Source organism: Pterocles gutturalis, unplaced genomic scaffold (genome assembly GCF_000699245.1).
Source record: "Pterocles gutturalis isolate BGI_N339 unplaced genomic scaffold, ASM69924v1 scaffold6796, whole genome shotgun sequence".
In the NCBI taxonomy this organism is placed as follows: domain Eukaryota; kingdom Metazoa; phylum Chordata; class Aves; order Pterocliformes; family Pteroclidae; genus Pterocles; species Pterocles gutturalis.
In genome coordinates this window covers 1-24,370 of record NW_010097710.1, presented here as the reverse complement: position 1 = coordinate 24,370, position 24,370 = coordinate 1, and the positions used below count along the sequence as shown (strand labels likewise).

General features: G+C 40.2%; 1 protein-coding gene across 1 annotated transcript; it reads left to right on the top strand.

Annotated features, from left to right (window-relative positions):
- Positions 1-402: 402 nt before the first annotated feature.
- LOC104458123 (serine/threonine-protein kinase DCLK2-like) lies at positions 403-23,248 on the top strand (the record flags this gene model as incomplete). The annotated part of the gene is made up of 11 exons (XM_010084510.1): positions 403-475; positions 1,419-1,527; positions 6,587-6,644; positions 10,309-10,428; positions 12,044-12,190; positions 14,357-14,490; positions 15,570-15,647; positions 17,170-17,266; positions 18,873-18,953; positions 20,089-20,205; positions 22,916-23,248. Coding segments are annotated over 11 exons (1,236 nt in total), but the record flags the coding sequence as incomplete, so codon positions are not given.
- Between the last annotated feature and the right edge of the window lie 1,122 nt (positions 23,249-24,370).

Genomic DNA, 24,370 nt, shown 5'->3' with positions numbered 1-24,370 from the left:
GAGATGGCTGTCTCTGGCTTACGTGAAAACGTATGCAGAGTGTATTCTGATGGTCTTGTTGCTTAGAATGAGGAAGGAACGTTGCCTCCACACGCACTGGCTCTGTCGAGTGGTTAGATGGGACTCGGTGCAGCTGGAGGGAATTCTCTTTGCTGTTAATAGGTTTACTGAGGTCCGTTCAACTACTTATCTAAATAGGAATAGCGGGGCTGGATCTTAAACTGGTGCAAGCGACAATGATGTATTGTATGATGGTGATAATGAGAAAGCAAGACTGAAAATAAGATGGGAGTAGAAAAGTTGGCTCTATAAAAGTGTTTTTAGGGTGGTTTTTTGTGGGTTTTTTTTAATGGCTCCTTGTGATTACCATTGGAAATAATAAGTTCTTATATACTTCTATAGATCCCTCCACATGGTGGATCTTCTTCCAACGTGAATGGTGTACCTGAATCGCTTCATTGCCAGAGTCCGGAAGGTAGGACACCAATCATCGGTAACAATCCTTGCAAAAGTTTTGTTGTGGGTGACAGTTGATTCACCACCTTTAGATGGTTTCTGATGACTCCAAATGATTATTTTTTTCCTGAGATGTTTGACCCCTTATCAACAACCTTATCTTAGAAAAACTGTTATCAGATTTTCTACGTCAAGACAGTAATGCTAGGAAATAAATTTTGTTTTGTGTCAAGTAGTAACATATTAGTGGACCCTGCTATTCAGTGGTCACTGCTAGGAATTTGAGTGATTTTGAACATGACCTGCAGAGTATCACCAAGAGTGTGTTTGTGGCTGGAATGAAAGTGGAGTGCTCCTCAAAACAGCACGTGTTGCTTCAGCTAGAACCGCCTGGCCCATTAACTGACCTCAGCTAAACTTAACCTTTCGTTCCTTATTTCTTTAAAGCAATGGGGTTTTTAAAAATTCTTTTCAAATTTCATTTGAGTCAATTTTTTAATTTAAAAATACTGAAATAAGCAGCTAACGAACTTACTTGCATTTTGGATGTTTCACCAGCAGCTAAGGGAGCTCGAAGGAATTCAGCAGATAACTTTTGGTTTTTACATGCATTGTAGGTGAATCTTATTTTTGCTCTGAGTATGCAAAAAGATACTTAAAAGAAAAGTATTTTGAGTTCAGCAAATATTTAGACGAACAGCTGCTAACTGCATTAATTACTTTTAGAATGTGTCCACACAAAAACATAGTATTTGATTTGTGTGTTTAAAGGTCAAACAGCTCTGATTAGCCTTATCTTGTTTGAGATAAAAGCAAGGGAATAAGCTGTGAAGAAAACAGCTTACTTTAGGTTTTGTTTTGCATTTGTGATTGTTTCTGTTCTATATTCGTGGAACCCCAGGGGGATCTATTACATACTGCTGACACTTCAGCTTGCATTATTGACCTTGCTTTTTTTGCAGGTGTGAATGGAAACAAGTGCTCAGGGTCATCTACCATTCTCGAGAAGTATAAAGTGGGGAAGGTGATCGGCGACGGCAATTTTGCTGTTGTAAAGGAGTGCATAGAACGGTGAGCAAGGAAACTGTTCAGTACTGCTAGTTATTTTACTGGATAAAGCCCTGAGCGTTAGCAAAACTGCACAGAAAATGTGATGAGATGAAAGGAAAGGGCAGTTGCAAAGATTGGCCTCCATTTCAGGAGAACCAGGCATAGCGAAACACACAGAGCTTCCTGTATTATTCCAGCAAAGGAATAAAAGCAGCAGAGGAACGTGGCGTTTTATGCCAAAAACTAAACGAGGTGTCACCTTCTAATAGGAGCTCTTAATGAAACCCCACAGGTCTTCAAGAAATCCCCCTCACACAACAGACTGTTGTGGATGTCAGGAAATTGGATGTGGCATCTAAACAGTCTTTCAGAGACCCCCCTCCTGCCTCAGCAATTCTGCTGCTCTAGTATCCCTGCTTCCTGCTGCTTGAATGATTTTTCACAAGTTCTATCATACTGTGGGCAAAGTATTCTTAAAGGCATGCGGTGGGTGGCGATTAGCCTGTGCTACGGACTCGCTTGTGCTCAGTTCTGCGAGGTAGTTCAGTGAGTAGCCAGAGGCTTTTGAAATCAGCCCTTCAGTTTTCCAGACTCTGAAATATCCTTGTGCCTGACTTCCCATGGGGTAGACAGGATACTTTTACAGACCTGTGCTGTGTTACTGCTCTTCTTCTGTAAGCTTGGTGTCACACTTTGCTGCTAGTGCAAACATAACAGATGATGAGACTGTCGCTTTCTCAGTGTATTTTTTAGAACCACCTTCTGCTGTCTTCATCAATCTGAGAGTTATGTCAGCTTCCTAAACATTGTGAGGAATCTCCAACTTATACACAAATATTGGGCAAATTCAGCAAATGACTGTGGAAAAACATAGAGGTTACAGAAACAGTATTTGATCCTCATCTGCTGGTTTTCTTGAAGTGAGAGATAATTATGAATGGAAACATCTCATTCCAGTCTTAGCAGATCATAGATGCATAGATACCTTTCCAGAGTCATAAAAATGGGCCAAAAGGGTTGGGTACCGAGGCTGAACCTGGGGCCTCCTCTACTGAAACATAGGTGAATGGATATTACAATTGTTTTTTCTCAAGAGAATTGTTTTTTGATACTCTATCTAGATTATTTATCTGCATTACTGAGAAAAATAATAGAATCACAGAAGGGTTTGGGTTGGAAGGGACCTCAGAGACCATCCAGTGCCACCCCCTGCCATGGGCAGGCACACCTCCCACTAGCCCAGGTTGCTCAAAGCCTCATCCAGCCTGGCCTTGAACCCCTCCAGGGATGGGGCATCCACAGCTCCTCTGGGCAACCTGGGCCACTGCCTCACCACCTGCACAGGAAAACATCTCTTCCTAAAATCTCATCTCACTCTCCCCTCTTTCCGCTTAAAACCATTACCCCTCGTCCTATCACTACACCCCCTGATCAGGAGCCCTCCCCCCCATCTCTCCTGTAGCCCCCTTTCAGCACTGGAAGCTGCTCTAAGGTCTCCCCGGAGCCTTCTCTTCTCCAGGCTGCACACCCCCAACTCTCTCAGCCTGTCCTCGCACAGGAGCTGCTTCAGCCCTCGGGCCATCTTTGTGGCCTCCTCTGGACCTGCCCCAACAGGTCTGTGTCCTTCCTGTGCTGAGGACCCCAGGGCTGGACACAGCACTCCAGGTGGGGTCTCGTGAGAGCAGAGTAGAGGGGGAGAATCATCTTCCTTGACCTGCTGCTAATGCTTCTTAACACCCCCAAGTCCTTCTCCTCAGGGCTGCTCTCAATCCATTCCCCTCCCAGCCTGTATTTGTGCTTGGGATTGCCCTGACCCACGTGCAGGACCTTGCACTTGACTTTGTTGAACTTCATGAGGTTTGCACAGGCCCACCAAGATGGATGGTGTCTTGCTAACTATGTCTGCCAGTTCCCTCAGGACCTGCAGATGCATGTCATCAGGTCCCATGGACTTGTGCACCTTCAGGTTCTTTAGATGGTCTTGAACCTGCTCTTCCCCTACAGTGGGCGGTTCTTCCTTCTCCCAGTCCCTGCCTTTGCTTGCTGTGACTTGGTTAGTGTGGCTTGGGCACTTGCTGGTGACGACTACTGAGGCAAAGAAGTCACTGAGTACCTCAGTCTTCTCAATATCTTGGGTAACCAGGTCTCCAGTTTCCTTCCAGAGAGGGCCCACATTTTCCCCAGCCTTCCTTTTATCCCTGATGCACCTACAGAAGCTTTTCTTGTTCCCCTTTGTGTCCTTGGCCAGATTTAATTCTGTCAGGGCTTTAGCTTTCCTAACCTGATCTCTGGCTGCTCGGACAGTGTCTCTATATTCCCCCCAGGCTACTTGTCCCTGCTTCCACCCTCTGTAGGCTTCATTTTGTGTTGGAGTTTGCCCAGAAGTTCCTTGTTCATCCATGCAGGCCTCCTGGCATTGCTCCTGAGCCCGGAGGAGGTGATCCTTGACTATCAACCAGCTTTCAATATTGGCAGGTATTACGGAACACAAAGTCTAATGCTCCCTCCTGGTTTATAGCAGCAAATGACAGTCGTCATTTTTAATACTTGTTTGAGAAGGTGATGTACAAGCACACAAGGTTGACAGAGTAAGGAATAAAGGCTGAGGTGGCAGCTCCCAGAGATATACTGCATGAGTACAGTGCTGATAAAGAAAAAAAATGGCTGAATGTGGTCTGAGTATGCCACAGTTACTAATCCAAAAAAAGTTCCTGTTGCACGTGCAGGTTTAAGATAATGCTTCTCATCTGCACTCCAAGGTCTTGTATTTTTTTTTCTTTTTGAAGAGTTTCTACCAACAAACTGGTTCCTGACTAGCATTACCACATCAGTGTGTCATCATGTCCCTGCTGCGGGTCTGCTACAGAAACTGAGAGGTAGTATAGCCAGCTGTGTCGCAATGGAATTTCTGTCCGTTCTGTTTTGCAAGAAGCTACTCAGAAGAGGCTTGAGTGGAACTAAATGAATGATGCTTCACAGTGTCTTCCTGTGCACCCTGAAACTGGTCACATGTCCTTTGTTATCTATAGAGTGAACAACATTCATGAAAGATAACAGGCTTAAAGCATTAGATAACATCATTTATTATTTCCAGGAATATTGACTGTGCGTTTTGGAAATCACTTCAGTTCCACTGTAAATGAGACAAGGGCTGCTATATATGTCACTTGGGTTTCAAAATGCCATCTGGCTTTTTAGAATAAGGGGACTGGACTAGGAAAACAACCCTCCAATTATTAAAAAAAAAAAAAAGGCAAAATAAAAAAATCTAGTTTTGTATGTGACCCAATCTTTATTTTTAGTGAAGCACTATTAAATGAATTATATATAAAATAACTATACAGCCATAGTTGCTAATAATGAGAGAAGAAATGCCAGCTATAAATGCTTGTCTTTTAATTCTTATTAATTATTATACTTCATTTCTAATAGTCTTGTTCTTAGAAGCCTTAGTTGTGGAGCCAGGATCCTCTTATACCAGCTGTTGTACAAAACGAATAAGCAGGTCTCAGTTGTAACGGGTGCCTATATGTCTGTATATAACGACACGAGTCGACAGATGGACACCGACAGCTAGACAAGAGTACCAGAAGGCTGTCAGACAATACTGGTGTATGACTGGCAGTGGGTGATATCCAGGGTTTTTTCTTAGGTGCTATAGTAAAGGACGTTTGTGGGAAGGATTTGAGGTTGGTTGATGAATTGGCTTTGTGAATGTTAACTCCTCTTTCTACACAGCACAAATGCTGAAGGTTTCCGAGTGGCTTTTGCTGATCAGTTGTTTGCAGGCTTTCAGATGATACATGTAATTTAGTCTAATGCATAAATTGTGATTGTGAATTATTGTAATTGTGTTTGTAAGAGACTGTACATCAGGTCTATAATATGAGAGGATGGCATTTAACAGATGCCACTAGATAACACTGGATCAGGGTGTAACTATGACAACCTCGCAGGTACAGCTGCACTTTCAGAGCAGATATTCTCGACTGCATTTTTTCAATAATGGATAAATTAAATGTGAGACATCGAGTTCCCTTTTTTTTTCTAATTTTGATTAGTTGTATCATGCAAAAAAATTACAGTGGAATTTAATGTGGAAGTTTAAAAACATGCCTAACTTCTGCTTTTGTAACTGCTTCCAGTGTTTTGTACCATCCATGCTAGTGATGTCCTGACGTACGTTGGAGTCTGTAGGTACTGACACAACACAAAACAGTAGAAACAGGGTCTTATGGCATTTTCTTGTCATTTCCAATTCAAAATTAATATAAGTAGTAATGTCTTGTTTAAAAAAACAATTTGCTTGTGTTGCCTTTTTTCTCTGATTTTCTCCCCTTCTGGAGAAATGGAGAATGTTTTTATGGCTTAAAGGGACAAAAGGCAAACAGGATCTCCTTTCTGGGAGAGTGTTTCCTGGAAACAGTAATCCTTTTTACTTTGTGTATAACCACCCTCTTGAATGTCATGGCAATTCAGATCATAGAATATTTTAAAAATAAAGAATGAATCAAATACAGAAGGTGAAAATTAGTACCTAATAAATTCTGTGGGATTTTAGACTAACTAGTCTGTAATAAACTTACAGGGTTTTAGCTCTGCTGAAACCTATTGAATTTTTCCACTCGTGTATCAAATCTTTCTTCTGCTCACTTACACATAAATGTGTATGATTTGTCCCTGGCCATGGCAGGGGGTTGGAACTCTTTAAGGTCCCTTCCAACCCAACCTATTCTGTGATTTTACCTTTAAAGCCTACCAGTTGAAAAAAAAACCTGAGTGGAAGGCTCAAGACAAATCTTGCACGTTGCATTAAAGACGTAACAGAGGTATGCCAGGTCACAGAAGAAGGAATTGCAGCTGGAGCCTGGGGTTAATACACAAGGTTGTGGTAGTCAGGGAAACAGCAGGCACAAATGCTGCTGAGAAAACAAAAAACGAAATAAGTCCCTTCTGTGAATTTTCCGTCAGCAACCTCCAAGGGTCAAAGCATTCTGTTTGTGTATGATCTGTAATCTTACAGATAATGCCACGGTTTGTTGACCAGTTTCTAATTGATAGTTCTCCTTTGTTTCTCTAGATCCACCGGAAAGGAGTTTGCGCTGAAGATCATAGACAAGGCTAAATGCTGCGGAAAGGTAGCGTACAACAATTTACATGCCTAAGAAAAACAGCAGAAACAGCCCTAGCAGCTGCTTGTTAGTCATAAGTGTGGGTGTGTTTGGGTTTTCTGACTATTTCAGAATAGCTGTTTAACAGGGTGATAATTTATCCAAGAAGCAAATAATAACAGCCATAGACTGCTAGTCTGCTAGACAACACAGGAAAAACCAAACAAATTGTCATTTATTTTATTTGACTAACAAAGAAAATGCTAATGTGGCCAAAATGATATCAGAAGAGAAATGGACAAAGATTTTGTTCTGTAAAATACAGGAGAGGAAATTTGCAGCTATGTGTGTCTTCACATATAAGTTCCTGTCCCTCCCTGCCTCTTATTTATATCTTTTTATGGCTGTTTAAACTCCTTTTATTTGCAGAACATGGATTTGGAAAGAAATTTTCATACCTCTTTCTATTTATGTAGTTTCACCATCCTATATAACAAAGATCTCTTAAAAGAAGAGTTCCTTAAACTTTGTTTTTAATTCAAGCTCAAAAATAAAGTCCTAAATTGTCTCTCCAGCAGAACAGCACGTTAACCTAATCGAAGCAAATACCCGAGAGTGCCACAGACCTCACTTCACCTTCCTCCCAAGTACAGAGATTTTAAAAAGGGAAGAAAAAGCCCCCAATCTACAGCCGAGGATGTAAAATAAGTGTGGGAATAGATAGCAACAAGTAAAATACTTCTATTGTCACTGCTTTGTAATACCTTAAAAAGAAGGTGTTCTTAAGGAATGTATGAATCAAATGTCTCATAATTTAGTGTTAGCTCAAAGAACACTGAGGGCACAGTATTAATTAGCAATCAAATTCTGGATTAAAGGCTCTTCGAGAGTAGGAAACATGCCGTTCTCTCAAGGATGACTGAAAAGATGGAGTTTTCCGATGCAGAGTCCCTATTTTTTGATTAAAATTTTCATACTGAAATGATTCTGCAGATAACTTTGCAATCGAAGGTACCCTGTTTGTCCGCTGCCTAGAGTAACTGCTCTGAAGGGTAATTCAGAGCTCCAAATGCTGAATGTCACCTTGTAGGAAGGTGTAGTGAGTCTGAATGACATTCCTCGGGTGGTGAGGAGCTGTATCGTACCGTACACTAATGCATCGCCTGCTGTGCTGGCCTGCTTTTAGTCAGCAGAGATCCTCAGACAGAAATGTTTTATATATGCAGATTTTAAATTGTATATTAGGTGCTAGGAGATGAGTGTTCCCGCTCCCCATCACTTTATCTCATATTCTCTAGGTTTACTTTAGGGAAAATATAGAAAGGAATCTTAAAAATCTATTAGCACAAGAAAAACTGTGCTTTTGGAGATTAAAACATTGCCATTTCTTCAGCTGTGGGAAGGGTGACCCGTGTGTTTCACTGCATGAGAAAACTTTGGGGTGATGTTTTTTTATTACTTGCCTGAGTCAGCTGCATATTTATCATAAATTGGAGTGGTCCCGAGATAGACAATCCATTTTATACAGCAGAGTTTAGATGTATTTTCTACTTACTGTTCTCACTGCTTGAAAACAAAGAATTTTTTTAAAAAAACAGCCCCACGGATGCCTACTTGTCTTTTGCAAGGACCTGTGTCTGTACAGCTACGGACAGATGCATGTGCGTGTACGAGCAGGGGACTGTTGGCAGGAAGACGTTTATACCTGTTAGGGCAGTGGCAGAACTGTCCAGGAAGAATTCCAGCAAAGGAAGTAATTCATTTTTGCTCCAGCTTAGTCCTTCCTTCCTCACTCCCTTTCACGTGCCAACAGAAGTCCTGCCTTAGAAACCCCTATCTGGACCAAAAATGCAAGATGTGGGTATTGCTTACTGCTCTCTAGCAGTTTATCTAATCCCACTGACTAATGTATTTTCCACAAGCAGCTGAAGTGTTAATTATACAATAAGTTATCTGTAAATAAATCATATTAATGTTGACTGAAATCTGTATTGCACTATCCAGGAGAATGTAGCAACAAGTTTGACAATTATTTTTTTTTTTACAAGACAAAATATAGCAAAACCAGCGGGGTAGTTGAATATAACTAACACCATACTAGTCAGCATTTTGAGGACAGATATTAAAATAGTAGTTCAACAACATTTTGGAGCATTTTTAATAATAAATATTACTATTAATTATTTTAAATAAAAATTACTTATGGCTGAGCTTTATTTGAAGCAATTAACAATTGAGTCAGATGAAACAAAGAAAGCCCAAGTAAAGCTATTGTGCCTTTGTCGTAATTAAGGGATGCAATAAATTTAATACATTATCTGTTCTTTAGGTAGAAGAAGCTGTAATACAGTTGTAGCTGTTGCTTGGACTCAATGCTAGTTTTGAATTTTCAGGTTTCCATCCATCCGGCTTAGTATGCTGTGGCTGTTCACCTTTGTCTGTTGAAGAGATTCAGCATTGTGTTTAACAAAATTGCTTCATGTTTTGTTTTGTTTTTTTTTTCCCCTCTCCAGAGCACGTTTGCTTGGAGCAGACATATATTTGTTCAGAATTACAATTGATGCTCTCTGTCAAACTGCATTGCAAAGGTGTGACTGTATAACCCGTATATGCCGCACCGCGCTCTCACGCAATGAGGTGCACACACAGCACGGGGTTTCTGAGTTCCACAGCCCCAGAAAGCTTTGGCACAAACACAGTGCATCCGTAAATAACCCTGGACATAGAAGGTGGAGCACGGCAAGACCATCAGTCACTGCGTACGCACCGTGGATCACATCTCCTGGTGCTCTGCTCACAAATGCATGACGTGCATGCTGCTAATCAGGGCATTAAACGTCAATAAGGTCCAGGTTCAATGAGATGATTTGTTAGTCACCATAAAACTAGGGTTTTGTGCAGGCATTGTTTCTTACTTTGCAGTGAACCTAAATAGAGTATCTGTATTCTGATACTTACAAAGGAAAATGCAAATCATTCTTCCCACGAAAGGGGCATGGGTTTTTCTTCACTCTCCGGTGTTAAGCAAGTGCTAAGATGTTCTAGAAAAACAAAACATTCAGAAACTAATTTGCTCTTGAAACCCATTCCTTCCTCAGAATTCTAGGGAAGGGGAAATTAAACTCAGTCTGTGTGCTGTTAAGCTCTTGGAGCCACAGTGACTGAACGGAGCAGATTGTGGATCTGAACATACATATAAATGAACTGAAATCCAGAACCAAAGCAGTTAGTATATTTTTCCTGTATGTAATCCACAACTTTTTTTAAAAGTGCTTGAAAATAAATCCTAGGTAATCTGTCCTTGAGTAACCTGCACTAAATGAGAGGTGAAGGCTGGAGAGGATCAAGAACACGTTAGCGATTGATGGGGGATGGCAGCTGACAGTGACCTGAGGTCCAAACTTAATTTCACCTCCTAAAACCCACACAGGAATATAATCTACACTTCCTGAATTGCTCTCATCTTCTAGGGTAGTTTCTTGGAAATATCCCATTGGCTACATGTGTGATAGATGGTATTTCAGATTAAATTCGGTCAGCAATGAAGTACAGTTGGGCTAAAATGCAGGTTAAAATTCAGCATCTAACAATAACCCCCTTAAACGGTGATCAGTGGTCAGCTAATCAAAGGAAAAGTGAATTGGCAATTTTGCGTCTATTCAGATGAACTTGCCTCCACCTTTCTGCACAGGAACACCTGATTGAAAATGAAGTGTCTATTCTGCGTCAAGTGAAACATCCGAATATCATTATGCTGATAGAGGAGATGGACACCCCGGCAGAACTCTATCTGGTGATGGAGCTGGTGAAGGTAAGACTGAGGAGGCTTTTTTTAATTCTCTGTGTGAAGTCTGAGAAGTATCTAGGAACATTTAAGATCCTGAGAGACATAATCAGATAAGATTTCGGTGGCAGCCTGCATTTTATTCATGCAACTAGTCCTGTCAATCAGGTATATTAATGGAATTGATGTCTCTTCAGTTGTAACTGGACTATTTACACAGATTTGAGGTAAGTTCACAAAGTATGTGCAGTCTAGAGAAGCAGAGAGTGGTTTACAATATGTAGGGTTAATAGTGATACGCATTTACCAACAGAACAGCTGCACAGATGTCACTAAACTCCATATTTAAGGATTTGCTTTAAGGAAACAAACTCTCTTTAATGAATTTATCTTAGTAGACAGTAGATACAATTAATAGTTTAAACTCAAGTGATGATATTCCAGCAAAATTTGAAACACAAAAAAAACTCAGCTGTTTTGTTTATAGCAAACATTCCCTCACCTTATTTCCAATTCACAAAAAAAATAGGTGCTGCTTTCAACAACATACAGAGAAAACAAAAATCTTCATTTTGTTGTCACCTTGTGAACCAAATACAAAATGCATTGCAAAGTTGCATCACGTTGTAGACACGTAGTCTCTCGTCTGTGTTCTGTACATACACAGCGACACGTGCATGTCAGAAACAAATAACGTATGTCATCACTTTTTATTTCTGTCTGAAACACTGTTAGATTCAAGAGTCCCCTCTGGAATGGTTGCCAGCCTGGGAAACCTCTAAAGAAAGTCTGTAGTTGTTGAAGTCATAATTTCTCTTCCTTTCTAGAAGTTATTTTTTTATATAGTGGAGGCTTTTTTGGTTTTAAGACAGTATGGGATTTTTTGGTTTTTTTCATATTTTTCCTGACTTGCTGCTTCTCTTCCCTGTGCACTGAAATGCCTGGAATGCCACCCGCAGCTCAGACAGAGCCCTCCTACAGCTGTATCCAGGGTAACCATCACAGAGACACCCACGCAAAATTTGTTGCAATGACTGGAAATGCTGTATCAGTAACTAGCTTACATGTTGTTATGTATTCCAAGAGGACCTGTAGGTTCTGCGCTTTGGCATATCATCCTTACATTTGTCCTGTTCAGCTATCCGATATTTCTGCAATACCTCCAGAAACTCCAATTTGCAGTTCATTGCAATTGCTATTTGTTACGTTAGGCTTTTTGTTATTGCACTAACTGAATATTACCTTGGGCTCTACTCAAAATCAGGGCTGGTTTTTGCTGTGTAAAGGTACTGGATCGATAAGAAGCAGCAAAGGGAAACTGTATGCCTGTACCTGTATGTAATGTAAATGAGTGATCAAAGGTAGGAAGATCAATAAAATGAAATCAAGGCAGAGAAGAGCTGTGATTTGCCCAAACTCACACCAGAAGCGTGGAGTACAGTTGAGAATTTAATGCAGATGACCCAAGTCCCAGTATAGTATCTTGGTGACAAAATCATCTTTCTGCAAAATAGTTTTTCTACTCTTCAACAGGCATCTGAGCATGCCTTTTGCAAAGGAAGATTTTACATGGCTTTTTAATGAAATATCATAATTTTAATTATTTTTCTAGTAATGATGTGTTATCTTTCCATTCCTTTAGGGAGGAGATCTATTTGATGCGATCACTTCTTCTACAAAATACACAGAGCGAGATGGGAGCGCCATGGTCTACAATCTAGCCAGCGCACTCAAATACCTTCATGGTCTCAACATCGTGCACAGAGACATCAAGCCAGAAAATCTCCTGGTATATCCCATTTATTCTCCAATATTTTTTCTCACTTTGTTCTCATTAATGCAAATGCTTGTCTATAAATGTCAAGGAGCTGAGCGCAGAATAGGAATATTAATTTAGAACAAGTATGTCTGCAATAAGTCCTCTGCCATGAGATAGCAATCACCATAACCCAAATGAGCTGCACTCAAACCTGTCCTTAGACCTATCTTTATTTACATTTTGATTGGCTGCCATTTGGATAAGCAGCAGTATTGTCTCACAAAACCATGAATTTTAAAGCTCTGTCAATGAATTATTTATTATAGTTTGCAAGTGGGAGAAAAGGTGGGCTGAGTGCCATTTCTTTGAATGATCATATGGTTATCTCAAGCAATTATTTTTCTTCTTTTGCTTTCACTGTCATAGTAGGAACATCTTTCTGATGCCTTACCAGCATTCTAGCCATGAATTACATCTGCACATACATTTATTTTGTCTTAGGGGACTGACTACTTTTTTTTTTTTTTTTTTCAGCAGAGACATAAAATAACTGTGTTGGCAAGAATTACCATGAAGTCTGCTTTGGGAACTCCTTAGACTAGAGTGCACAGAATGGGAACAGGGTGCTAGCTTGTTTACACTTAAAAATTACATCCAGGTATCAGGTATTACATGCCATGCACTGAACAACCGGGGTCGTAATCTCCCCAATACTCGGTAGGGATTTCTTCTGGGGTGTTTGTCAATCCTGTTTAATGAGGTTGCATCTGGAGTAGGAGTCATGGCTGATCCCAGAACAGATTTTGCACTATTACAAGGACAGGGCTAGAAGTTGAAAATATTTTCCAATTAATAGTCAATTCTTTCCCAAACAATTCCACAGAGAGTGTTTAGCAATTTAAATAAGTTCTGAAATAAATTAGATTATTTAGCAACAGGAAGGGGGGCAGGATTTCTGCAAAATGTAGTCACAGCAACATGGCACTTAAGAGAAAGAAAATGAAGGTGGAAGTCTCACTTATTATCAGCGCATCTTCAAATATAGCCAATCCAAAGAAATCTTAAACTCTCGTTAGTGATTGAATCAGTTATAAATAGGCACAAATGTCCCTTCTGCCCAGAAAACCGAAAGAGATTTCTGAACAGATGTAAATCTTATTCCCTGGGATTGACAGTGGCAGAATAACAGTGTTCAGATAACACAGTGGCACTGAATGTAAATGCAAATAATTCCCATCAATTACTACCTGTAATTGTAAGTAGTTAGTTCTTCTGCACAGGATCATCCAGCTGACTGAATTACACTCTCTTTACTAGTCGTGCATTCAAAAATACAAACTTTAAGAGTAATAGCATGTTGTATGAAGGTGTTACATCAAGCAGAACAAGTGTTTTCATTAATGATATGAGTTACACAGGGTGTACACAGGTGCTGCCTCCTTAGCGGTATTCCGTTGTTTGAGGAAACCAAATAAATTCAGCCATTCTGCAGTCCTGCATTCTAGAAACTAGATCCTGTTGCAGTCGTTCACGTAGACATTTTACTTTAAGAACAAAACCAAGATTAATTTATTTGGGATGTTTGCTGTTGGTCTGGTTTGATTTACTATGACTGTCTCTTTCTATTACAATTGAGTTTCTTTCATCAAAAAATGACTTAGAAAAAGTTGTGCTAGATTGTTTATGGAGCTTTTGAGCTTTTTTTTGGGTCTGCACAGAAACCTAAACACTTCTCAGTCAGCTTTCTGAGTCCTGTACTGAACTTTCCCAGACTAAGAGGGAAGACACTTGCCTATGAAATACCGAGTTCACTAACAGACCAGATTTATGCTAAGTTAGTGAGGGACGTTAGATCTGATGGCAGCTGCCACTCCCATTTTAAACTCTAGGTCCAAATCAGTTGGAAGTATAGTATTATATTTTTCTTAATATATTTAAAACTTAGCATTCTAGGATTCTAGGATCATGATCTGGCGTACATGGCTGGCAGACAGCTCCATCGAACACCAGCTCCAGCTGCGCTGGGGCAATCAACAGCCAGAACATTTTTCTCTTCTTTCCCTCCAGGGCTGTGGAAGTTACCTCTTTTTCCTACCTTCTGTGTAATGATTATTATTTTCCAAACAAATCAAAGTATTTTATAAGCATGAGGATGCTCTCCTCCCCATTCTGTTTTGTTTCTTTTCCTGGTTCTAGGTATGTGAATATCCCGATGGAACCAAGTCTTTGAAGCTGGGAGACTTTGGGCTGGCGACTGTGGTTGAAGGACCTTTATATACTGTCTGTGGTACACCCACGTACGTGGCTCCAGAAATCATTGCAGAGACAGGGTGAGGATGGCTAAGATGTGTATCTTCTAACCAGTCATTTTTGCAGTGGAGTTTGTTGGTTTGTGTTGCTTACCTCACCATTCAGAGCCCAGCGTACCAGCCGTGGCACCTGCCGAGAGAAAAACCGACCAGCAAAACACTGCGTTCATGCAAGAAACAGTAACTGGAAGAGATTCCAGAGATCCTCTAGTCCAAACCTGTGCTCAGAGCAGGTCGAATTAGAGCGTGGATTCGTGACCTTGCTCTTTGGTAACTGTTGGTTTAATTAAACAAGCCCATTTTTCCGCATTTAACAGAGGTTGCATAAATACAAAATAATGTTATAAATGATATAATTTCACAAGTCGTCTTTCCTTTCAGAATTATTAGACCTCTATTCCATCCTGGCTGACTCTTGCCTTTGCTGTAACCATTCTGAATTTGGTCTTCCTAATGGAGGGGCGTTTGGTTTATTATTCCAAGCATTGTTCAGTGCATTTGTCACACCGGGAAATATTTCAGACTGCAGTGAGCTCAGTGAACTTCATATTTTCTGACAAACTGAATCTACTGTATAGAAAAAAAAAAAAAAAGAAAAAGGACCTCTTTTTGACCTCTGGTGTTTTAATTTCTGTGCTTTGAAAGAAAGGTGCAGTTCTTGTTCCCTGTGGTACCCACTCGCTTAAGAGACTGGAGAATTGGTATCTGTCTTGTTGCTTAGCAACACATGATAATGTTAGAGATAGTTACTCCAGTCTGACTGAGAAAGCACATCCTTGTCTTTTAGCATTAGTGATTCTGGGCTGGGAAACCTTGATACTGAACTGAATCTGAGTATGAGAGCCTTGAGGTTTATGGAAAAAAACCAAACCAAAACAACAAACCTATACAAAACATGAAAAATGATGTTATCACAGTTTCCTAAAGAATACAAAGGGCGTTAAGTAAAATGATGCTTGGGTTCTAAATACATTTCCATGTCATCAGCAAGTAACTTAGATTCTCAGTATCTATGCTTGTAAGTCTAATCAATTGTTTGACTGGAATTGCCTTTTTTTTTGTTTTAATCCAGCACAAGTAACACAGTCTTGTTTTCTCAGGTATGGCTTAAAGGTGGATATTTGGGCTGCAGGTGTGATCACATACATACTGCTGTGTGGATTTCCACCTTTTCGCAGGTAAGCATCTCTATGTCTAAAGAAAAAAAAACAGTAAAGAACCAAGTTCGTTCTGAGCAGTCTTACCTATCTCCCGGAATAAAGCATCCTCGGAAAAAAAATATTAGATTGACACATTTCCTTTACTGTTTTTTTCCTTTTAAAAATTGTTTTCACTTGTTCCTCTGGGATCAAGTTTATTTACTTATTTTTCTAGGGGAGCACCTGGTTTTCTGTTGCATGTAGGGATAGGGTGGTGTGAGGGGATATTTTCTTGTCCTTTTGTCTGCCAAGTGCATCCCGGTTCGATGGACGAGTACGCTTTGCCCTCTAGTGTTCTGGCTGGACACAGCAGTTACTGGTTTGTGGTGGTGAAGGTGCTGAAGGCTAAGGGTAAACTGAGGCGAGGGGAAGAATTTGCTGATGTTGCATTTTTAACATTAATCTTTCTTTGATAATTGTCCTGTGATGGAGGGGGTTTGCACACATGATTCTTGCTCCTCAATGTCACAGTATGTATGAGTTCTACTAAAAATCAAACAGATATGCTTTGTGCCTCTGCCTTTTTATTTTTTGCCAGGAAATGAGAAGGAATTGGCACATTTTAATAGGGAATTGTCCTCTTTTAACTTGTAAGTTATTAATGCACAGTCTCTTTATCCACTTTTACAGCAAAACTCTTAGATTTTTAACTACAAATCACCAGCCTGAATATTTTGCAAAGAATACAATATAAACAATTGTCAATGGAAAAAAAATATCATTTGGCTTAGGTATTTGGTTTTTGCATGTGGTTAGTTCATGTTTAAAACTGAAAACATAAACAAACTCAAATTCCTTTGAATAGAGTTTGGAGGTTGGAGGCTGTAGAATGTCCATCCTGTGCTGTTAGAATCAGGCCTTAAGCAAGGTTAATAAATATTTATTGCAAAACCAACCCAAGAGGTAAATTGTTTATTCCAGAAATGGGTTGGGTGGATGTTCACCGTGGCCAGGGCCAACACACAGAGGTTAAAAATCAAAAAAACCCAGTGCCACTGATTCCTGAATAGTCATGATACCATGTTTCTGATACAAAAGCACTCATCCTTTCACTGGGAGTAGCTTGCCAATACCTGGTAAACTAAAAGTATTGTAGTTTCCATGTCTCCTCTTTGGATTTTGAAAATTCTGCAGTTGTGCTAGTTTATCAGAATAGTTAACATATCTTCCCCCATCATATGCTTTCTGTGGCAAGTTCTTTAGACCTAGCTTGGCAAGTGAGTTATTTCTTAACCACCTTCCCTGTCCTGTATGTTAGCTGTGCAGTCCCTATTCCAGTGGAACTTCCTTCACCTCAAAATATATTTTTCATCTCAATATATTATTTTTTTGTTTTCATCGCTCCTGACAGCGTAACTATGGCAGACCCCTCATGCCACCATGTAAGCTTGCAAATCACGTGTTTACAGTAGTTGTTATTTCTGTTCCATCCCCAAACCAAGTTGTTAAAGACTCGTGTGACAAACTGACTGCTTGCTTCTGATCTTTTTCTGTTCTACAGTGAAAACAACCTTCAGGAAGACCTCTTTGATCAGATACTTGTTGGGAAGCTGGAATTTCCTTCTCCCTATTGGGATAACATCACTGATTCAGCAAAGGTACTGATATATTTTCTAATCTGAAATAGCATTTCTGACACGCCACTGAACAGACTCAGCTCTGTTGGAGAGGCAGAATAGAAGATGCAGAACCCACTGTTCCAGCTGCTCTGCCTTTTTAGTTAGTTAGCTAGCTTACCAGCGCCTGATGAAAGCTTAGGTTTTGCAGGCCATGATGTTATTGTCTGAGTAAGTGCAGCAGAATTCCAGCTGTGTCCAGTGAGCATCACGTGCTACTCAGTTTACTTACTGATGGACTATTATAGCAGGTTCAGCACTTCAGCTGTATAATGTCTCTCTCTGAATTCTCCCTCCTGTCACTCTTAAAAAAGTATTGGTACATGGACTGAACGCAATTTGCATCATTTGTTCCTATGTTACTGGAGCCAGTTAGTAGAACATTTCAAGAGGTGCAGACAGCTTGATTGCCATTGCTAGTAGTTCTTATGTTATCATTGCCATTTGTGTTTAAAATTATTGACTCTGTAGGATAAAGGTTCCAAATTTTAAGCCCCACTTCTCGAGTTAATTCAGTAACATGCTCTGAATTATATCTGCCGACTCTTATTAGCAAGTGGAGATTATTTGTTACCCAGCCAATAAGTTGCATTTTTTTCCATTTACATTTTATCCATTTGCCAACATTTCCTAAGCTCCAGGCACCTTACACTCTTCCAGAATTGCAGTCTGAACAAACAAGGCCCCCAGTCATGGTGCTAAAGTTGACCCCTTTCATTTCAGACTTACACAGACTAAATAACTTGGCTGGTTGGGAAACTTCTCAGTTACATATGGTATTATCTGCTTGAAGAAGCCATCTCCCGAAACGGAAGTGATTTAACACTTTTCTTGAAACACCCTTGATGAGAGTACAAAGGCTGACAGTTTGGAAGCGATAAAAGAGTCTTTTAGGGGGAATTTGGCTCCAAGTACATTAATTTCTTCATCTGGGGGGAGGGGGTCATATGGGTTTTTAGCTTTTTTTTCTCTTTTTTAATTTTATTTTCCTGTCTGCTTTGTCTCATGACCTCATTAGGTTTATTGTATCTCTAGGCAGCACAGTCACACCATTAACAGAAGGCCCATGGAAGTATTTGTTAAAGCTAAAGACATCTGCTCTAGTGCTTCTTAAATATGATGAAAGCCAAAATACCAAATCTTTTGGGATTAACCGTAGAATTAAACATTTTTCTCTGTCAATCTGCTTTTTCCTGTACCAGGTGATTCTTAGCTGGTGAAATGAGTTAAATGCCTTTTATTCTTCTGGAGCAATGCAGAAGAGATCATAGTTTTCAAATACTTCCATCAGTTTCTTGAATTTCAGATGCAGTTTCTTCCCTGTGATTTGTGCTCTTTACGTAACATGCATACAATAAGGAAGCTGGTATGAAATACACTGTCCAGCATACAGTAGAAGGGCAAACTTTTTGTTCCACTGAAGTCACACTGGTAGCACTGGTCCTGGTATCAGTGTATTTTTTTTTTTTTGAGCCGGGTAGCAAGAAAATTGCACTGAGAAGAACTTGGTGCAAAAATATTTTCCGTTGTAATGTCTTTCCCCACTCTCATCAAAATCTTATTTTTTTTTTTCAATATATTTATAAAGGAGTTAATTAGCCTGATGTTACACGTGAATGCCGAAGCCCGATACACAGCAGCACAGATTCTAAGCCATCCCTGGGTGTCAGTGAGTAAATGACCTTTTACTTGTCTCTAATGTGGTATTAAATCTGTACAGCTAACCAGTAAGGTGTAGTTCTCAGAAGCAGCAAGACACTTCTGCTGTGCCCATTCCTGTTGGTTGAACCACGGCTCCCCATTTCAGCTCTGACAGCACCATTGGCTTCTGGGCTCTGAAAGAAGAGCGTGAAGGGCACCACGTGCTGACTGAGATGAGCAGGTGCTGGGGGTTGCTGTAACACATCTTTTTTTGTTAGTTCCCATGGCATCTAGAAAACAGTCATCTCAAAAATGTGTCTGTGAAGGACTGGTGTGCATGTTGGATCTGCCTTCCTGCAGTGCTACTTACTTAAGAGTACAATCACTTGGTTTTTGAAGTGCTTCAAGCTTACTAAGAGAAATAAAATTAGCAAAGAAAATACATAATTTAACACAGGCACGAAGCTGATAGCTGCCAGCTCCTTCATCTTTTTGGACAGCAGCAATGGACAGCACCAAAGTGCTTTGCTTAGTGATTTAAAATCAGGTCAGGAGTAATAAATACTAGGTTTACATGTACATATTCAATGCTTACTTCCACACACTTGTGAAAGAGGGACTGAATATGATCTATGGAGTTCCCTTGAACAAGAGAAGAGCAGATGACTATAATGAGCATGTCTATGCATAACAACTCCTCTAAAACATATTTACAGTACTGTGTAATGTTTCCACACTTAGGATGTGATGGACCATTTAAAATGCTGACTTAAAAGAGAGCCAAATGACAAATATGCTTTGGATTTTTAACATTATTTCCAGCATGTTATTTTTAACATGCTTGAATCAAACTAGTGGCTTGTAACTGTGGGACAAATCAATGGACTGAAAGTATTCAGAGTCACGTGGCATTTTAAGAAATAGAAATTCATACATAAAACAGTGTTGCCAAGTTCCCTTTGTCTGCAATTTGTCTTAACCCATTTGAATTCTGTCTCACGTGGCAGAGGGCATTCACTTTTGGGCTGCCTGTCTGAACACGTACTTCACATTAAGAAGCAAGCAGTACCTCAGGATAGCAGAAACGTCTCTTTTGCTCTGTCACGTTCAAGCGTACTTTTGGGTTTTTTCCTCACCTGAATATTGTGTTTATTCTTCTACAGGATGATGCTTCCCAGGAGAATAATATGCAAGCTGAAGTAACAGGTAAACTGAAGCAGCACTTTAATAACACCCTACCCAAGCAAAATAACACATCTGCTGGGGTTTCCGTCATCATGGTAAGAGAAATGAACATCCTTATTCATATTTTCCTAACAGTGCTCTATGAGCATGTGCAGTGCAAGAATAGCAAAAGCAAAGCTAGAATAGTCTCTAATTCTAGTCTGTATTTGTGTATAGTGTGGATTGTCTCCTCATCGCTTGAGAGCAGCCGAGTCTATCACAGTGTGCTAGCTGAGCTGTAAAAACAAGCTTTCCAACAGGGACATCTCAACACTAAGTAGCTGTATGTTGAAATGACAACAGTCATTAACAATTGGAAATCTTTTGTAATTAAAAACCTGCAATTTTTGGTCATATTGACCACCCAGTTGGTTAAGCAGGCTCTTCCCCTCTGCCCAACCAAGTATTACAGTGGGCATACCAGTGTTCAACACTATGCTTGTCAGCAAACCAGACTCCATTTCAGAATTTTTTTTTTGGTAGTATTGAATGTTTACCACATTAATTTTGTCCCAATCTAACCCTTGCTATGTTTTTTCTGTTCCCTAATGGGAAACTTTCCTCAAAGCATACAAAGGAACCCTGACACCTATAGCTGTACTTAAATAACCAGAAATGGAGTTCTATCGGTACTCAGAACTGCACTTGTCACTTTTGCACAGAATGTGCAACTGCTGTAGGGACTGAACTACCATTCTTATCTCATCCTGGTCCATTCTTGTCTCATGCAAGCACGGACACTGTGCACAAAGTGTATCTTCAGTTACTATAAGAAAAATAAAACCATCTGTGGCAGTAACAGTGATTTCCACCCCACTCTGTTAGCATTAATTAAATTGCTATTAAATCCAGCCCACTTATGTTAACAAAGATTTTAACTGTCTGAAATTATGTAAATTTAAATGATGTTTATGCAAACTTGTATCCTTTTGCAAACACATTTATGTGAATTAAATAGACCAAGGATTTAAGTGTAGGACAAGTGGTAACGTAAAGATAAAAATGAGGGAAGTCAGCAAATGGATTTCAGGTTCATGCTGTTGTCTACATTTCATTTGACAGTTTGACTTGACAGTTTGAGAGGGACTTCAGAGCTTCATTCTTTATACTGTTCAGACTATGGATAAGCCTGAAGCTGAAAACTGGTATAAAACGCACTATATGTAGTAAAAGCAATTTCAGTTCTAACTCTCAGCCCCTCTCCAACTTGCATGCCACTCAAGCCTGTCTCAGATCTCTGACACAGCCTAGCTTCTGGCTTCCTATCGGTGTGGGTTTTTCCTGATGCTGTTTAGCTACTGACATTCCTTCAGCCAGGAAAGCGCACCTTGGTAAAACTTTTATTTTCATTTTCCCTTTTCCTGCCTTGATTTCCTTTTAACAGGTCTGGAAGGATGTGAATATATAGTCATTTAGTTCTGAATGCAAATCCCAGTTATTGCTGAAGGGAAAATTAACTTCTTGTTCAGAACACAAATCTAACGAGGATTAAGCCCCCAGTTTGTTATTCTTGCCCTGGTTTTTCTAGAGCATTGAAATTCAGTTATCTTCTCGTGAAGAAGTTCTTCACCTGTCTAGCACTCATTGCTTACAACCATTCGGACTCAGACAAGCCCAGTATTGTAACTCTCGTGTATTGCAGTGCATTGCTCTGTCAGTCCACCTGCACATTTAATGGAATCCCTTTTAGCATCAGTTCATTGCAATCTTGTCATCTGGCCAGCGCAGATAAGCCATCGTGTGGCAGATAAGTAGAACTGCACATACCTGCTTCAGTGTTCTCACACCGGAGACGTTCTGCCCCTGAAAGCATGTTGCCATTAATTCATTACTGATTTTTTTTTTGTTCATTTAAAAATGTTTTGTAAATCTAAATTTGTTGCAATTGTGTTAGTTCTGCTTAAAGTAAGTCTAGTTTCTGTCCCTTGCTTCCTTCCTTTCTCCTCCCTTCCCAATGCCTGCATTGCTTTCCTCTGAGTAGGTCCAAGGCAATGGTACGTACTAACTGCGATGCATTGTTCTGCTGCACAAAAAAAAAAAAAAAAATACATGTTCTCCATTTGTCAAAGGAAGAAAGGAGAAATAACTCATCCAGAATTGGCTTTACAGCCACCCAAAAACAGTAAAGGAGGATCCTGGAAACACTTACAAAAGAGTTCTCTGTACTGAGGGATGCATATTTAAAATATTCTAAGCTAACACTGATACCACTAGCTTGTGTATATCTTAGAATACCAAAAACTATTAGAAAAAGAAAGGAATTCTATGAAGACAAAACCCAAACCACTGAAATCAGCATCAACCTTCAAACTGTGAAACAAGACCGATTATTTCCAAGACATCCAAGTCTTGGAAAGCAATGTGGTTTGTTACAGAAAATGTATTATTAAGTTCTCGCTAAGAATTGTGTAATGCCTTGTGTCTGCAAAAACACAAGGTACAGAAATTGGGAATAATAGCTGGTGTGAAGAGTTCCTGCCGAATCATAACCACTGATTTTATTTTTGCATGTCAGACTTGAAAGAGAATTTTAAAGTCACGCCATCATGGCAAACATAGAAGTGGAGGATAAGTTTTCCTGATGTTTCCCGAAGTCAGAACCATGAAATGCTACAATTCATTATATAAGATCCCTAATGTTATTTCTCCTTTTTTCTGGCTCTAATGCATGCACTCCATGTCTTGTAGATTGTTTTAACCCTGAAGTTCAGGCAGTTAACTGCTCTTTTCATATTTTTGCCTTGGGTTTTGTTTGTTTGTTTTTAGAAGACAGCTCTAGATAAAGAGAGTCAGATTTTCTGCAGCAAGCACAGTCAGGACTCTGGTAGAGCTGGAATGGAGAACACTTCTGCAATTACTCCTGCAGCTGACGATCCTCGTGTGGCTGGGTCCGAGACCTTCTTCCCTGCCGCTTCGGAGCCGCTCCGATCCCCCACGCTCCCTGCCTCAGCACCTTCCGAGTTTGCTGGGGATCGGCCCGGTGCGTAGGACTGCTGAAACCAAATCCAGCTGGAGCTCCCTGCGCTCTTGCCGCAATTTCTCTTCATTTCACACGGATGGTTTGTTTTCAGTTTGTGTGCCCCCTCTCGTGGCAAGCCCAAGGCTCCGTCGGGGGGAACTCATCTTGTGATAGCGGGCGAGTGGACGTGTGTTTTGAGTGCTCTTGGCCCTTGTCTTGGGAACAGCAGTAGGGGAAAGATTCTGGCAATGTTAGATGATGTATAAGTTATCTGTGTTAGTTTAATTTACTAAACAAGGGAAGAAAACTCATATTCACCTTCTATTGCGATGCCTCTATTTCTACTAAACTTGAAGAGGCAAATTTACAGGAAAAAATTTTTTTAGTGGACTAATTGTAAAATATCATGAGCAAATTGCAGATAGATGGAAGGATGGTTGTTTTTGCATCAAGTTTGTTATTGGACTTGCAGGGTAGTATTTAGAGAATATGAATTTACAGTGACTTGGGATGTAAACAGGAGCAGTGGACATTGATTCGTAATGCAGAGACTGGAGTGAAGGATGCCTTTTTTGTTCTAGCTATGTTCTGTCCTAACCACAAGTGTCCCATCCACACCTTTCTCTGGGGTCTGACTACCTATCAGATAAAATGACTTTGGAGCTGTGAAGGAACAGACCGCTGCATGGGACCTCAGCTGGGATGGATGGAGCAACTCCTAGTTGTAGGGTGAGCTGAGAGCAGCTACTCCAAGCAGCCAGCATCAGTAGCTGTAAGAGGTGTCAGTGCTCTCCCCCTCCTCCCCTGGTGCAGGCACTGGAAACAAGGACTGGGGAGCCGGGGATCCTTATCTGCAGTCACAGAGAGACCATTGTGCTTAGGTCAATAGAGTATGTATTCAGCTTATTGTTTTCCTTTGCTCATGCAGAAAAATCGGTCATAGATCATTTTATTTCCTAGCTATACTTTGTAATAGAATTGTAAAAGAAAGACCTGCAATAAACTTTCTTCAGTATTAAAAATGATAGTGTCATTCATTTGTGTCAGAGGTTGGTGATTTTGTCAGCCAAAAAAGTGCTTCTGTCAGGAGAGCTTGAAAAAGTAGGTACCAAAAGAAAAGTTGTAAAAATCCGCAGAGAGATTACGGTACCAGTGGAATGGACGCTGAGTCGTGTATAAGAGGTGGAACACGTGTACTTGACGTGCTGAAGCGGTGTCGTGGGTTAAAGTTAACTTAAAGTTAACTCTTAATTTTTTTTTTT